We start from the raw sequence: 16,027 nt of genomic DNA on the forward strand, positions 1-16,027 counted from the left end.
TAAAGTGAAAGAACTAAGATACCTTTCGAAACAGCTACATCTTCAACAAAATTAAAAAGTGCTGAAGACTGAAGACATGTTGGCGCGCAGTTTGGGCTACAGGTTGGTATCGACAAGCCGTGTTATATACAATAAACAGACGGTTAAATCAGTGGTGTCATCGTGTCCTGCGGGAACATCGCTGAATTTGAACATATGGAAAAGCGGCAAAGACGCAGTGGCTCTTGAAGACAAGGAGTATCCAAATTGGTTATGGAGCGTATTAGATAGTGAGCACGCTGTGGAGCATGCAACTGAGGACTCAGAGGGAGAGGCTCTCTTAAATAGAAGAAAGAACATCAGGAAGGCCAACAGGCAGAGAATCAAGCAAAACAATTTCCTAAGCCAACTTTGAGCCCTGGTTAATAGAGCAGAACCAAGCTTGATATCCTTGTAAATAAATATATGTGTACATGTGTGTAAATATGTATGTGTTTTCTTAGCATAATGCTTTATTTGGCACACAAAAAATTATGATATTTCTCACATATCCTCGCCCAATAAAACCAGAAGAGACAAACAAAACGTAAAAAGTTGAGTCTTTCAGGTTACCAAAAACTTGTTAGAAACAAAAGTCAGCCATATTGGACAATCATGGCTAAGATGAGTATGAATGTACCCAGTCTAAGAATCAAAAACACGCCGAAATTAAAACTTAAAAACACCAAAAAGACTGTCTCCACGAAGAAGATGCGAAGTAGGTTCAATTCTTATTCGAAAAGAATTCGAAAGACGCTTACGAGAAAGAAGTTTTAAACAAACGCGGAACGTATATGTTTCATAATGTATATATATATATATATATATTCAAAACTTAGCACAATAGCATACATATTGAAAATAAAATTAAACGTTACGTACGTAGTTTCATCAAATAAGAATAGTATTATTAAAAATTGGTCCAAACCAAATATCTAGAAATCTGTGACTCTTCCGTTAAACGAATAATCGCCATGCCTCAACGGGTCCTGCTTGGGCCCTCCAATTTCACCAGTCTTGGGGTTAACATCGCCTTCAAATTCAGGTATAGTCTTGGAAAACTCAGGCGAGAATGATCCGATATCGTTTTTGGTCAAAAGTGGTGAGTTCAAACTTTCCTTTGTATGATCGCCCGTGGCCCGTGCATTATACTGGTCTATTGCTTCTTGTGATGTGGCGATCTTCTGCAGTCTTTCAAACTCTTCCTGCTCTTCTCTTGGCAACTTGGGAGGGCCAGGGATCCTTTCAGTAGTTATTTTTCGGATTGCCATGTTAAGTGGGCGCCCACGCAGTAACGTTGAAGCTTCTGTGCAAGAATACCGATAAGATATGATTTTAATTGCGCACAACATTAGTTTTATCTCCTTTTTACTTGGCTCTTTCTGCTTTTTTTACCAAGCTGATATGATCTGCACTTTTCCCTTTTGGCCCCTTTTATAAGGCGGAAAAGGCATCTATTTCTCCGGACTTTTGGAACAAGAAAAATGAAATGCAATTTATATGCCACTATTTATTAAATAAAATATTACATTATATACTCATGCGTATGCCCTCAAGAAGTTCGCCAATAATTTTTTGGTTTCTGCTATTACCTTTTATGGTATTCAGGATTCCAAAGCACTGCAGTAATGTCAGTTTATCTTCCTCTGTGACACCGTTCTGTTCTTCCTCACTGAAAATGTACCTTTGAAAACTCTTACTGGCACCGTCATTTGTATGTAGGAAGCTTTCGTAATATGGAAGGATGATGGAGTCCCTAAAACACTTTAATAATAGGACATCGATTGAGGGAACATACCTTGAAGGCTCCGGTAGATATCCGTCAAGCCAGTAGTTATTATCTTTCTGAAAACTTTTCTCGAAGGGCAGCAACACTGCCATCATATCGTAGTAAACCTGTTGGTAAAACACCTTCCAAATTATGCCGACTCTTTTCAGAGCTGTATTTACGGTGTCTTCGTTGGCATAATTGAATACGATTTGGTTCTCTAAAATGTACAATGAAGTAGTAATAAACTCCTCGATTTCTGCCAAAAATTTCGAGTGTGTAACGGCTGCCTTGGTTTGTGTTTTCAAAGTGATATAAAACTCTAGTAACCGGTCAATATCTTCAATTTTGGCTGGCAGTTGCCACACCCTCTTGTTTTTAAATAGCTCCACAACTATACTGCAATATATACCCCAGATATTCCCCTCCAAAACATATAATTCCTGTACGGTGAAGCTCTTATAATTTGCTATCAAGGAGGGCAAGTTTTTCAGTAAATCATGTAACAAAGAAACGTTAGTTGCATCGAAGGTATCGTCTTGGATTAGCGACAGAGCTGTGTCATTAGGGTTGTTGTTAATGCTAGGGTTAAAAGAATATACAGACTTTCCAGAGTCAATCAGACCTCCAGTAGAAGTATGGATAAACTGTACGGGCGACCTATGTTTACCATACGAAGAATGCAGAAATTTACTAAATGGGCTGGGAACTGCGGGTTCGGTGTCGTCCTTGCCTATGGAATTATGCGGCTTGTAGGGTAAAAGCTTTTTCGCCATCTTACTAAAGACATTATTGCCTTTGTTTGAATGAGAATGGCCTGTTGACAGCGAAGATTGCAAACTGTTCACACTTATATTAGATTTCGTGTGAAACAACTTAGAGGCACTCCTACTTACGCTGCTACTACTCGCACCGTTAATAACGGTGTTATGGTTTTTTGACCAGCTCCTGCTTCGATTTCTCATATTTTCTTTTGAATTAGTAAACATGGACAGTCGCTTTTTATTGCCCCTTGAGTTGGATGAAAATAAGCTATCATTAGATGTGGTGTTTCCCTCCATTCGATTACTACTTGATGAGCCTACTTCAGAATGACCATCGTTATTCTCCGTGCCTTGACTGTACTCCTCTTCAATTGAATCCGTCGAGCGCCTTGCATTAGAACCATCATGAAATATAGACTGAAACCCCACTTGCGACCACCTGGGAGCTGTATCATGAGGAGATTTAGATATTTTCAAGTGTACATCTTCATCGGGATGTGTCAGCGCTTGCGGTACTATATCAGAAGAAACGCTATAAACCCTAGCTGGTTTGCGGTTAGTTGGTTTTATGTTGGGGTTTGTGACGCCCAGTGCGCCTGAGGTGGCACTTCTTTTACGATTCAGGTCCGTTGCCATTGCTTGATTCTGTAGTTTAAGACTCTCCGGGGTATTTGTGCTTGTTATGACCCGTATTTTTATTCACTATCTTCTATCTCTCTCTCCCTTTAATTTTGACCTTAATTTAAAGCCCGCAAAGATCGCTGAAAAATTGTTAACAAAGGGAGCGTATAAAATGGATAAAGTGCTCTTACTTGTTTATTTTTAAGCTTTCATTCGCCATATAGTGGTATAGTTGAATAGGTATGGAAAACGGTATCACCGGTATTGATTTGAGCTGGTAGTGTATGCACCTATATTGAGGTACACTAAAATTTTTGTACTCTAATATTAGTATCTTTTTTTCCAATCATAAATTTTTTCATCAATTTCGCGATGAGCTACAAAATGATAATAGTGAAACATCACTAATTATTTTTTAGGTATTTGAGTTATTCAAATTACGAGTTCAATCGCGGATATCTTACTATGTTCGATCCTCTTGACTTGTACACTCCTGATGAAATCCAGGTTGAGCCTTTACAGTTCGATCTAGCGGAGAAAGAGCTAGAGGAGCTTTCTTCACAGCAACAACGTGACGGAACATTAGCAAATGTAGATGAAAAAGAGAGCGACGATGATGACACCATTATAGATAATTTAGATCTGCCTTCCGTAAGGTATGCTCCTCCAGAAGTTATCCTTTGTATATTAGTTCTTCTAAGGCCCAATAGACAAGTAAATTTCAATCAGGAAACAGGGAAGGATAAATCTGTACTGGAGATTTGCGAGAGTCATGGGCTGGAACCCGATCTGCTGAAAAGACTTCTAGGCTGGTATACGGAAGAATGGCCTAACAAGCGGTTAAACTCGTTGAAAAAAATATGCAATAAGATTCCGATGCTGAGATTTATGGTATCCAAAGAACTATTATTGAGCTACTATACTAGTGTATTGAAAAAATACAATAACTGTTGCGGATTTAATGATGAAACGGTACAACAGCTTCTTAAGGAATTGAGTTCAAGGATATCTGAAAACTGCGGGAGAACAGCCCAACCATCCATAATAAGATATTTTGAATTAAAAAATCTGACCAATGCTATACCGCTTTATGAACCCTCTTTAACGGCCGATAACCTTGGTTGGAAGACATGGGGGTCATCTCTAATACTTTCGCAATTAGTCGTAGATCACTTACTCACCACGAATCTGAACTTCGCAGCGAACAGCGACACCAAACAGATTAAAGTATTAGAATTAGGAGCGGGTACAGGTTTAGTAGGACTTTCATGGGCCTTAAAATGGAGAGAACTTCATGGAACTGATAACATAGAAATCTTCGTGACAGACTTACCTGAGATTGTAACGAACTTGAAAAAAAACGTGTCACTAAATAACTTACAGGATTTTGTTCAAGCAGAAACATTGGACTGGACTAATCCACAAAGTTTCATTGACAAATTTGGGCATGAAAATGAATTCGACATCATATTGGTCGCCGACCCGATATATTCGCCTCAGCATCCAGAATGGGTAGTTAACATGATATCGAAGTTCTTGGCGCCATCAGGAACTTGCCATCTAGAAATACCATTGAGGGCAAAGTACGCAAGAGAACGAGAAGTTTTGAAATTATTACTCCTGGAAAATAATTTCAAGGTAGTTGAAGAAGGGCATTCAGAGGGTATGGATGATTGGGGCGTCGTTAAATATTTATATAGACAAATCGTTCGCAATTAGAAGGAAGAAAATGAACGCGCTTGCAGGGAATAATCATTCTTTCTGCTAACAACATGCATACTACATAGATATTGAGATATAAATTATAAGTGCTCTCCAAAGTTTGCATACCAGGTTTATAGAACTTCTGAAAAGAAAATCGAGTGTGTCATCTTGCCGAATTATTGCCTCATCCAAACACCAATCTATACTGGTACTACATTAATTAATATAGGTCAGTTTCATAGTTGTGCTTATGCAATATAATCATCTGCAATCTTGGCTTCACTGCCTTTGGAATAATTCTTTCCGTTGATTGCCATAGAGTATTCTCGCGCTAAAGGTTCATACCATATCCCCAGGTTTTTCTGGCCTTTGTCCAGTAGATTTCTCAAGGCAGAATTTCTATAATGTAGAGTCTCAAGATCTACAATAGCACCTGCACTTCCATCACCTATCAAACTGCCCATCACCTTTGGCATTTCATTGAGCAAAAACTTCGATGTGTATACGAATCTCGTCAAGGTTTCTACTACTTGCATTTGTTCCAAGTACGGTAGTTTTAAAATAATCTCAGCATTGAATTTGTTCCTTATAACATTAAAACATTCTTCATCTGCTGCAAGATTTCTCAACAATCCCATACTATAGCCACTGACGTGAAAATAGCTTTCGACCACATCTTTATGATACTTTATCAGATAATGTGGATTAATTAATTCCAACCACTCGGTTACCAATTTCGCTTCAGACCCAATCTTCAAAAAATCCTTGTCCATGGCCTTGAATAAAGAATATTCATCTTCTTCAATCCGAGAAACCTCTGCGAATAGCCGTAAAAGACAATTTATAGAGAAGGCCCTGATATCTGGATAGTTCTCTGTATCTTCGAAAAGCTGAGCAAATATTGGCAATGTTTTATTGACATGTTTTAAAGCCCAATATTTATCCTGATTTCGTATTTCAAACAAGAATTTAGTGTAATAATTAACCAATTCGATGAATACAAGGATATCTTCCACGGATTTCAAAACCTCCTCCTTAGTAAAGCCAAATAAGATATCCTTGAACTCAGCGCCGCTGATAAATGGAAACTCAATAGCCAAGAAGTCAACTAATCTGACAAACGAAACCGTTTCCATTCTACCCTTTACACTCATTAGGTACGGTAAATTATTATCAAATAATCGACGCCTAATCAACTCATCTGTACTCAATCTTTCCAACGCTTTTTCGATGGCTGTAATGAGCTTATCATTCGCCACTTTCTCATCAAATAGAATATCCAATAGAGTATCAATGATATTGCTAGTCGCAAATAAACCCTTTGGCTGAGAATTCTCAATGACTTTACATGCTGCCACCCGTAATGGATCTATTTCTGACTTCAGGGCCTTCACTAAGTCCTCCGCACTGTAAACTTCTAGCACGTCGTCAAAATCAACCACAGGAACCAGCTTGTCCACTATGTCCAAAAGATAATCGTAATTTAATGACTCATACGATGTGTTAGACATTAGAAAACGCTTAATCGTAGCCAGTAGTGGTTTAACATCCATATCTGGAAGGGAGACAACAGTCACCAAATTCAAAGAACATTTCCTTAGTAGTGCGTCGATATCTTCAGACAAGGTATCTTCATTAAGCTCATTTTCTAATTGTGTAAGAAGATCTTCCACATAATTTGTCTCTTTCTCACTCATTATTTTTAATTCGCTGAGTTCCTTTGCGGTGGTTATAATAAAAACTTGCTTGATTTTGATCCCGCAATTAGGCTGCTTATAGCAACTTAGCCTAAGATTTTTCCATATGCAATTGAAACAGAAAAAAGAGATAAAAATCTATTTATAACGAAAATTCATGTAAATAAAATTACTAAATATTTTTTGTATATAATCTGCTCAAAAAATTTATGTCTAATACTAGTAATAAACTGTGCTGAAGTCACCAAGTCGTTTATTTTTTATCTTCGTCCTTCTTCTTTTCTAAATGGACGTTGTTACCATTAAAGGTCGTTGGGTCTTCAGGGTCTTCTTGATGATCGTTGTTAACAAATTGGAAAATATTTGGCGAGACAGAACGTGATGCAGTTAGATTAGTTTCTGATGGGTACCTCGTTCCGCTAGGTGTCAGCAATGGTGATGCATGCGCAGAGGATTGGACAGGTTCCCGAACATTGTCGTATTGGAAAGGGTTCGATGAAGCGGTCCTGGGTAAAGAAGTCGAAGATCTAGTTTCGTGACGATTGGGCTCGGACATTTCTTCACGTTGTGGTGTTACTTCACGACCTTCATCGTTGCGCCACCATGTAGAAAATCCCTTATAGAGACGGCCCAAAAGGCCTGGTCCCTCCATCCCGGTAACAGACAGCCCAGAATGTTGGGTTTCCAGAGGTTTAAGTAATAATGCTGATCTGGGGGTTAGTTCTAGCGCCTCTAGCGTCTTCAATTCATCGGAATCCTTAAATGTCACCCTAGGAATGCCCCTATGGAATGAATACGGGCAGTCTCCATCTGTCCTGTTGAGATCCACCCATTTTCTAACGTCATTTAATGTTTCTGACGAGTTGAACTCATGTTTCAGAGTCTTGCCGTCAGTCATTCTAATTTGCAAGACGCATTTGCTGCTATGTAGCTTCTGTGCGTCTTTTATGTAATCATGAACATCCAATGGCTTATCGTCATCGAGAGTCTTGTGATGTGTTTCATCTAGGGCTTTTCTTTCTGCGCGGTCTGCCCTAACAAGTCTTATAATTCTCTCTCTTTCCTCCTCAGCTAGCTTCCTCTGTTTCAGTTGTTCACGACGTTGGATCTCTAAGGTAGTCTCAGCAATCCTTTCTCTTGCGTTTTTCTTGCGGACATCTCTGGATGGCTTTTCTTCTTTAGCCAAACCTGGATTCGTTTCCCTGGGCGAATTCTCATGCGAAACCTTATCTTGGATGCCTATGCACGTTAATAACTTCTCCCAATGTCGGTCATTCTCGCCTTGAATGATCAATTCTATCTTTCCGGCACGTATCAAATATATACTGGGTACAACCACATTGGGAAACACTTGCTCAAATAACTGGAACTGCTCGCTATCTTTGACCAATTTCAACCAAATACTATGTTCCGCTAAAACATCCAACGCGACTTCATCTTCCTTGAACCAACTTTTTAGCCATTGATCATCCCGGGCAGTGTTGTAAACGGCCATCACAACGCCTTGCTTGATGGAGTCGTTTATTGCTTCTTCCACAGAATCTCTAAACAGTGCTTCTAACATTTGATTCCTGCGGTTTGGTTTAGATATCCTCGCTTCTTTGTAAGTACTTCTTTCAACCTCAGCCAAGCTCCCTTTTAAATTTTCAACGTTACTACGAGGCCCGCCGAAGTTAATAAAGAGCGGCTTTAAAAGTCATTTTAATAATTGTATGGCAAATGAAAACTCTAAATTTTTTCAAGCACGAGAGGTATCTTAACACCAGTTGCTGTATATGAGCAGCACGGATTGTCATGAGTCTCTCGCAGATATCACCTTTGCCGCATATCAAAGATGTTGTTTTAGGAGATACAGTGGGCCAGGGCGCATTTGCCTGCGTTAAAAATGCCCATCTTCAAATGGATCCCTCCATTATTCTGGCCGTCAAATTTGTTCATGTTCCAACCTGCAAAAAAATGGGACTCAGTGACAAGGACATTACAAAAGAAGTTGTTTTGCAATCGAAATGTTCTAAGCATCCTAATGTTTTGAGACTCATCGATTGTAATGTCTCGAAAGAATATATGTGGATAATACTGGAGATGGCAGATGGTGGTGACCTATTCGATAAGATTGAACCTGACATCGGAGTCGATTCTGATGTGGCCCAATTTTACTTTCAACAGCTTGTTAGTGCTATTAATTACCTGCACATAGAATGTGGAGTTGCACATCGAGACATCAAGCCTGAAAATATTTTACTCGATAAAAATGGAAATTTGAAGCTAGCTGATTTTGGGCTTGCCTCCAAATTCAAGAGGAAAGATGGTACATTACGTATATCCATGGATCAAAGGGGGTCTCCTCCCTACATGGCCCCTGAAGTATTATATTCTGAAGAGGGTTATTACGCAGATCGAACAGACGTATGGTCTATTGGTATCCTCTTGTTCGTTTTGTTGACTGGCCAAACGCCTTGGGAAATACCTTCATTAGAAAACGAAGATTTTGTCTTCTTTATTGAAAATGATGGAAATTTAAACTTGGGACCCTGGTCAAAGATAGAATTTACTCACTTAAACCTACTCCGAAAAATTCTACAACCTGACCCAAATAAGAGGGTGACACTGAATGCTTTAAAGTTACACCCTTGGGTATTACGTCGAGTTTCGTTTTCTGGAGATGATGGCCTCTGTAACGACCCTGAACTCTTGGCTAAAAAACTGTTTTCTCATCTAAAAGTCTCACTGAGTAACGAAAATTATTTGAAGTTCACTCAAGATGTGAACTCTAACAACAAGTACATTTCCACTCAACCAATTGGTAACGAGTTGGCTGAACTCGAACACGATTCAGCGCATTTCAAGGCAGTTTCGAATACACAGCGTGCGTTCACTTTATATGATTCAAATATGAACGATAATAGCGGTACATTTATGACGCAAGAGGCTAAGTGGACGCAATTCATAAGCCATGATATAGCTGCTTTACAGTTTCATTCTGATGAAAATAACTGTACTGAATTACTTAAACGCCGTTTACAATTCAATCCGAATAAACTTACTAAATTTTATACTATGCAACCTATGGATATTTTGCTACCGATTTTGGAGAAAGCTTTGACTTTATCTCATATTAGAGTAAAGCCCGATCTTTTTGCAAATTTTGAAAGGTTGTGCGAATCATTGAGCTATGATAACGTTTTCCCGCTCATTATAAATATTAAAACCAAAAGTAATGGGGGTTATCAATTATCTGGTAGCATTTCCATCATCAAGATTGAAGAAGAGTTAAAAAATGTCGGATTTGAAAGAAAAACTGGTGACCCTTTAGAATGGAGAAGATTGTTCAAAAAAATTTCAATTATTTGTAGGGATATTATCCTAATTCCTAACTAAAACAAAGATTTTGGACCTAAAATAAAGGTTAATATGTTTTAATTGAAAAAAAAATTTCCCTCTTTCTACGTATTATATATTTCACTTCATTTCTGTGTGTCGTTGTAACTATATATTATTTGCGAGGTTTTAATATTGTAGTTACTTTATTGCCGTTTCGATCTATTCTACAAACAATCAGCCCATATCATTGTCCCTGTTTGAGTAATATTCGAGCCTCATCATGAAATCTAGTAATTCAATCCTCAAGTTTCTTCTTTCCTCCACAGATATCCCGTTTAAGTCCCCTGGTGTGAACCCCCTCAATCTGCCTACCAACCTTCTCGACTTTTTCGAGGAAAAGTGTGCCTTCAGTGAGGGTGTAGCCTCCCTAGATGTAGCGTCTTCGTTGCCATCTCCCACCAATGAAGGATCAGCATCAGCTTCTGTGTGCGCTTGGGCCAATTGAATTTCGCCATGTTTTTCTTCTTTTCCACCTATTGCTTTGGGCGCTGTGCCTAAGCCATTGCGTCCTATGATATTCGTATTTGCTGCGAGGCGGGGAGGTGAATCTGGCGGCATTAACTCATTTCTTTGCAATCTTTTTTTCAATTTCTCTTTTATTTGGCTCTTTGATTCCTGTATTTTTAGTGAATTGAAAATGGGTATACGTATTTCCGGTAACACTGAAATATCTGCCACTTCAGGTTGTTCTTTCAGAAGACTTGTCTCTTTAGATGCTACTTGCTCCATCGCTTTTAAAAAGCCCTCGTCTCTGCCATCCTCTTCAACTGGAACAAAATCGTCATTAATATTGGCTTTCTTATCTTCTTTAAGTTGTCCCTCCAGATTTTTAATGGGCTCAAGTGTTCCGCAACCTTCTAAGCGTTCGCTGAGACTTTCTTCGATCGTAACAGCTTTCCTAGATTCTTCTTCGACACTTTGAATTTGGATGCTGTCTATTTTCTTGGCATTTTGGTTCACACTGTTTATTTCATCTGATTGACGGTTCTCTCCCGTAGCCATACCATGTTCATCTTCATTATAATGCAAGGCATCCGCTTTTGATTTTTCCGTTTGTTTTGAATTATTGAGAAATATGGCCTCACTCGAGGTATGAATTCCATCACCCATCCCCTCGTTCATAGCTGGCAAGGTTTGCTCAACATTATAAGTCCAGTTTTTGTCTTCATTCTCATTATTATGAGAGGCGGTTTTCTTCACAGTTTTGTTTTGTGTGATATTGTCTTCTGTAGGACTTTCATTATCAATGATATTCATACTTTCCTTCTTCTCCAGGCTTTGATCTTTTTCCTCTTGTTCATTTCCCTTCTTTTCTGTTACGGTTTGCTTGTCAAGACTTAAAGTGGCCGTTAATGAACGTTCACTACACTTCGGATCTATTTTTTGGCTATTTCTTAGGGTTAACAAAGATTCTTCGTTAGCCACGCTCTTGACATTAGTACGTACAACTTCAGTGCTTAGTGACACCGCTTCCTCCTCAGGAGGTAAAACGTTCGCCGCCTCTTCATGACCTTTCGAAGTTTTGTCTTCAGATATAGGTGTTTCTTCGGCAGAACGTTGCAGAAAATTATCACTATTAACCGAGTTGTGATCAGGATTCGGTTTAAAGAACTTATTTGTTACTTCCCTGAGTTCACCAGTGAAAACTTCTGTCTGTTTGTATGCGTTCGCTCCAGAGGAGTGCGTATCGTTGTCATCTTCATGAAGCTCGCTAACTTCCGTCTCATCGCTTTTAGTAAAATGGATGCTGGTACGATTGACAGTGTTTTCATCTAACTGCGTACTCTTCATCTGCTGATGTATTTCTCTGGCGCTTTCATTATCCACTTCTTCTAGTGTTTCATCAGCAAATGACCTGCTTCGCTTAGCAAGTGTTTCTTGCTGTGCTAAATTCATTATTGGAATATTTTTAAGTTTTATCGTCCCGGAATTTTTTGCATCAAGTTGGGAAGATAATTGATATGAAGAGGGAGGGTCCTTTATCCCCTGCGTAGCGGGAACCTGAATATCTTCAAAATCTGCTTTTCTGTGTAAGTTTGAAACCTCCTTTTCGCTCTCTCCATGTGGTACATATGTCGAGTTAGCGTTAGGTGTCGTGTCAATTTCTTTGCTTGAGTCTCCTTGATGAACTACATCCGATTCCTGTATCCACTTACCTATCGTCTTTAATGTCGCATTATAGGTTCTTTTATCTTTGAACTTACGATTATGTGATTTGATGAGGTCAATTAATAGAGCAACCATATCAATAGTTTGACGGTTAGGATTTGGCGGTAATATACTAATTAACATGGAAAAAAATTTTTTGGCCGCACTTCTAGAAAGCGGTTTAGTCAGATATAGCAAGACCAATTCACGGAGCATATTCGCACTCTTCTCATGTTTTTGCTTATTGGACCTAACTGGATTTAGAAAGAAAACTAATAGCGGCTCCTTTAATTTCTCCAAAAGTTGGATCTCTTTCTGCGCAATGATTTTTTCAAGCAGCTCCAATATATAATCGTTATCTGCATTCCCAATCTTTTCAGTAACTGCTGTCAGTAACTTCCCATTTGGCTTGTCATTATACGTCAGTAATTTTAACAGCAGCTCCGGATTTATTTTCAAAAGTACTTCGTCAGTCACTTTTCCACAGAACTCATCTAAATGGTCCGTCATGCTATTCTTTAAACAAAAATACAATAGGCCACTAAATAATGGTTCAATAGGGTTTCTGGTTGTCAGACAAAGAAGCTCTCCGATTATTTCTGATTTTTCTAGCTCGCTATCAGGGGCATTTTGTAAAACGCTTTCGATTTCTGAAAAATTTTGATTTAGCTGGTCAAGCTGTTGGCCCTTCAACAGCCAACGAATTAGTGTAAGCTGTTCAGAAGATTTGAATAATTTCATGTTTGCTGCAAAATAGGATGCTCTACTCCGTGGCAATAGTTTTATTAGGAAATCTGAATCTAGATCGGGGATGGAGTTTAACAAAGTTGGGTTGGAACAAATACAATACTCCAATATATCAATAAAATTGTTATTCCTCAAAAATGGGAGTAGTCCGAAAAACAGTTCAGGATTCCCTGGTAAAGAAGTTTTTAGAAGCGTAATGAGATCCGCGTTCAATCTGTTTTCGTTTTTTGAAACATAGCTTTGAATGAAATAAATAAAATTATTGTTTGACCACTTGGATACGTGAAGTAGTGTAAACAGATTAACTGGAAAGCTGAGTTTCAAACACAGGTCCAAAAAATTCTCAATGGAGTTTTCATTCGGGACTTTATCCACAATATTGGCCAAACTCTGAAATTCTCTGAAGGATATATTTGGTGGTAGTAGCGTTGATCCAACCCAATTTTGAGCGTATACTTCAGTTTTCTTATCTTCCAACTCTAGAAACTTTTCTATTATCAAAAATTCAGACGTTTCATTTCGAGCTTTCCGGATAACTTCTTTCAAGAGGTCTAGAGTCATGTTTCCTTGCAAAATACCAACTTTTGAAAATTGAATATTGAAATTTATCAATGATGAATCATGTTTCCTTAAAAACAGGTCCAAAAATGCATAAACAAAGGATGGAATTACAGCCCCATAAAAGTCGCGAAAAATAGGCTTATCTTTATTATTTTGAGCAACTTTTAATATCAGACTACTGAATGCTTCCAAATGGATTTGATCCTTCTTATCCTCTGGAAGGTGTTTCAAAGACGTAAGAATCAAATCGTGGGCCAAATTAACATTAGAAATAGCTGCTTCAACGGCTTGAAACACAACTTTCATGATTTTATCGTATGCAGACTTGATGATCTGCGAGGGCAGGCTTGATATGTCTTTGAGTTTCACACCTTCCGAGGCTATTACACTCATCGAGTGAATATGCTTTTTATTTTTTCTTTCCAACGCAACATCTGCATTCTTTCCCCCAATTAGTAAATGTAGAACTGTGAGGAGTACATTCTGTAAGTGAATAGAATCATACTTGAAAACATAATCTTCATAAATTGGTGCTATTAGATGGTCCCAAAATAATTCAAACATATCTGCTGACAGATTTTTATTACTTGTAAATGCAGTATAAACAACACCTAAAAGGTGATAGATGATTCCTTCTCTAGTACTTGGATCATTCACATATGGCAACGTCATTTGAAAAGGGGTTTGCAAAAGTGACAGTAACATTTTGTTTCCTTCCTGATTTTTCAATGATATTTTTGTGCAGATGCAGTAGGTAATAATTCTCCAAACTTTAATGGACATTAAGCGGGTCTTGGGTTGGTTATTGATAAAGCACAGATTATTCAAACTAAACCAACCCTTGTTGGAATCTGATGTCAGATCATATACTCTTTTTCCGTTATCATATAGCAACCCAGTCATTGAAAGCCACAAATCCATTGCTAGCTTATTGTCGTTTTTAACCACAATATAGTTTTTTATCTGTTTTGTCAGAAGATGACCAATTGTCACTTTACTCAAATCAGCGGTCTCACTTGAGTTCAACGGTAGCTTAGATAAGAATTTTTCCGGGATTGTTTCGGTTATTGGAGATAGCACGACACACTGGTAAATTCTTTCATGCTCATCAACGAAATCTAAGCATTTTTTTAGCAGTTCTAGTAAAACAACTATTGAAGTTATGAGAATTTTCATGGAGTAAACTTCATCTCCGATGATAATTCTAGGTAAGACCTCACCTGGTAACCAAGAAGTTACTGTCTCAATCATTAATTTTGGATACTTGCTTAAAAATCCCCTTATAAGCAGCAATTTTTCGTATATCAGGTTGTGGCTATTGATTTCCATTATTTTAGTGAAAGTACTGATGATAGGCTTGATTTCTTCGTTGCTCAAAAAAAAAGTACCGAATTTCTCATCTCTTAAGAAAGAAACTTGTGCCGTTATAATTATCTTATTTGAATTTTCATTTTTTAGTGCATCGGTGGTCCATCTGTAAATAGCTTTTAATTTATTAACCAAATCCGGCCTTTTCGTTAGCCACCTTACGATCTTGAAATTGGACATAATAGCACCGAAGAATCGAACTATTTGAACATATAGTCTAATCACAAATGGATTTTTTTTTTCGCTGCTACTTAGTAATGTATCTTGTGCCGTCAGTAGATGTGGTATGCATACTTCAATAATACTTTCTATATTCACAATTAGAACGTTGAATTTCTGATCAACCTCGTTAACATTTTTAGTAGTTAAAATGGGTATAATATTATTAAATGTTGCATACACCTCAAACTTCCTCGCGACGTATTCTTCAGATTCTTGGCGCAGGATGCCTAATCCGCCCTCTATAATCTCTTTGAACTCTGAAACACTTTCATTATCGATTAAACTATGAATCTCACCGCTCACCCAATAATTTAAAGAATGAGGATTTAATCCGATGGTTTCCTTATAAGGTGATGTGAAAATATTACCATTGTGCAATTTGTGTTGAGTGTATTGGAGTTTATTGTAGCTCAAGTCACTTACTGTCCTCACCGAAGGCATTCTGTTTCTCAAAATTGATTTTCCTGGTTTGCTTGATGGGGAAGGTTTAGGTGAGGAGCCCGGTACGTGATGAAGTGGTGATGATTCTAGTCTATCAGAAAAAGCTACACTTTTTGTAACCGGAGATACATTATCACTATTAGAGGCGGACAACTCGGGAAGACTCTGCATTAGTCTATTTCCTGCATCTTCTGAATATGAATTCGTGTTAGTTGTTGATAAATCAGATTGTTTATTCTCACAATTGCTTGAAGACGCTAGCTTTCGTCTCTTCGGTGTTGGTGATAGATCGCTTCGTATATGCATTTGAGCTTGTGGAGATGGAGGTGGTGGTAAGTTTACCTTCATCCACGGAGAACTTCCATTGGAATGTGCATCGTGTTGGGACCTACGGAGGATATGCTGATCAATTCGATCTATCGTATGTTTCTTTTTATCTGAGAAATCTTTGGACATTGCAAAATTAGCCACAAAAGGGACTCTGCAATAGCGTTGACGAATATGGATATATTCCCTTCTAACTCCTTAAATATTGGTGCTGGCAAGCTGCCTCAAACTGCTATAAGAATGCGTAATTGCTTTCAACC

The 16,027-nt window shown here is 38.2% G+C and overlaps 8 protein-coding genes across 8 annotated transcripts; 3 read left to right on the forward strand and 5 right to left on the reverse strand.

The window, feature by feature from the left end:
• Positions 1-76: 76 nt before the first annotated feature.
• On the forward strand, positions 77-394 carry MRPL37 (mitochondrial 54S ribosomal protein mL54; the record flags this gene model as incomplete). Its single annotated transcript, XM_033908966.1, has 1 exon — positions 77-394. The coding sequence occupies one exon, from the start codon at positions 77-79 to the stop codon at positions 392-394; it is 318 nt and encodes a 105-aa protein (XP_033764857.1).
• Positions 395-953: 559 nt separating this feature from the next.
• SDH8 (Sdh8p) lies at positions 954-1,370 on the reverse strand (the record flags this gene model as incomplete). The annotated part of the gene is made up of 1 exon (XM_033908967.1): positions 954-1,370. The coding sequence occupies one exon, from the start codon at positions 1,368-1,370 to the stop codon at positions 954-956; it is 417 nt and encodes a 138-aa protein (XP_033764858.1).
• A 178-nt stretch (positions 1,371-1,548) lies between these two features.
• Positions 1,549-3,186, reverse strand: BIT2 (Bit2p; the record flags this gene model as incomplete). The annotated part of the gene is made up of 1 exon (XM_033908968.1): positions 1,549-3,186. One exon carries the CDS (start codon positions 3,184-3,186, stop codon positions 1,549-1,551), a length of 1,638 nt encoding a protein of 545 aa, XP_033764859.1.
• A 450-nt stretch (positions 3,187-3,636) lies between these two features.
• EFM2 (S-adenosylmethionine-dependent methyltransferase) lies at positions 3,637-4,890 on the forward strand (the record flags this gene model as incomplete). Its single annotated transcript, XM_033908969.1, has 1 exon — positions 3,637-4,890. The coding sequence occupies one exon, from the start codon at positions 3,637-3,639 to the stop codon at positions 4,888-4,890; it is 1,254 nt and encodes a 417-aa protein (XP_033764860.1).
• Positions 4,891-5,123: 233 nt separating this feature from the next.
• Positions 5,124-6,572, reverse strand: HSM3 (Hsm3p; the record flags this gene model as incomplete). The annotated part of the gene is made up of 1 exon (XM_033908970.1): positions 5,124-6,572. One exon carries the CDS (start codon positions 6,570-6,572, stop codon positions 5,124-5,126), a length of 1,449 nt encoding a protein of 482 aa, XP_033764861.1.
• A 253-nt stretch (positions 6,573-6,825) lies between these two features.
• UBX7 (Ubx7p) lies at positions 6,826-8,136 on the reverse strand (the record flags this gene model as incomplete). Its single annotated transcript, XM_033908971.1, has 1 exon — positions 6,826-8,136. The coding sequence occupies one exon, from the start codon at positions 8,134-8,136 to the stop codon at positions 6,826-6,828; it is 1,311 nt and encodes a 436-aa protein (XP_033764862.1).
• Positions 8,137-8,366: 230 nt separating this feature from the next.
• CHK1 (serine/threonine protein kinase CHK1) lies at positions 8,367-9,950 on the forward strand (the record flags this gene model as incomplete). Its single annotated transcript, XM_033908972.1, has 1 exon — positions 8,367-9,950. One exon carries the CDS (start codon positions 8,367-8,369, stop codon positions 9,948-9,950), a length of 1,584 nt encoding a protein of 527 aa, XP_033764863.1.
• Positions 9,951-10,127: 177 nt separating this feature from the next.
• On the reverse strand, positions 10,128-15,896 carry RIF1 (DNA-binding protein RIF1; the record flags this gene model as incomplete). The annotated part of the gene is made up of 1 exon (XM_033908973.1): positions 10,128-15,896. The coding sequence occupies one exon, from the start codon at positions 15,894-15,896 to the stop codon at positions 10,128-10,130; it is 5,769 nt and encodes a 1,922-aa protein (XP_033764864.1).
• Between the last annotated feature and the right edge of the window lie 131 nt (positions 15,897-16,027).

This window comes from Saccharomyces paradoxus, chromosome II, assembly GCF_002079055.1.
Source record: "Saccharomyces paradoxus chromosome II, complete sequence".
Lineage (NCBI taxonomy): Eukaryota > Fungi > Ascomycota > Saccharomycetes > Saccharomycetales > Saccharomycetaceae > Saccharomyces > Saccharomyces paradoxus.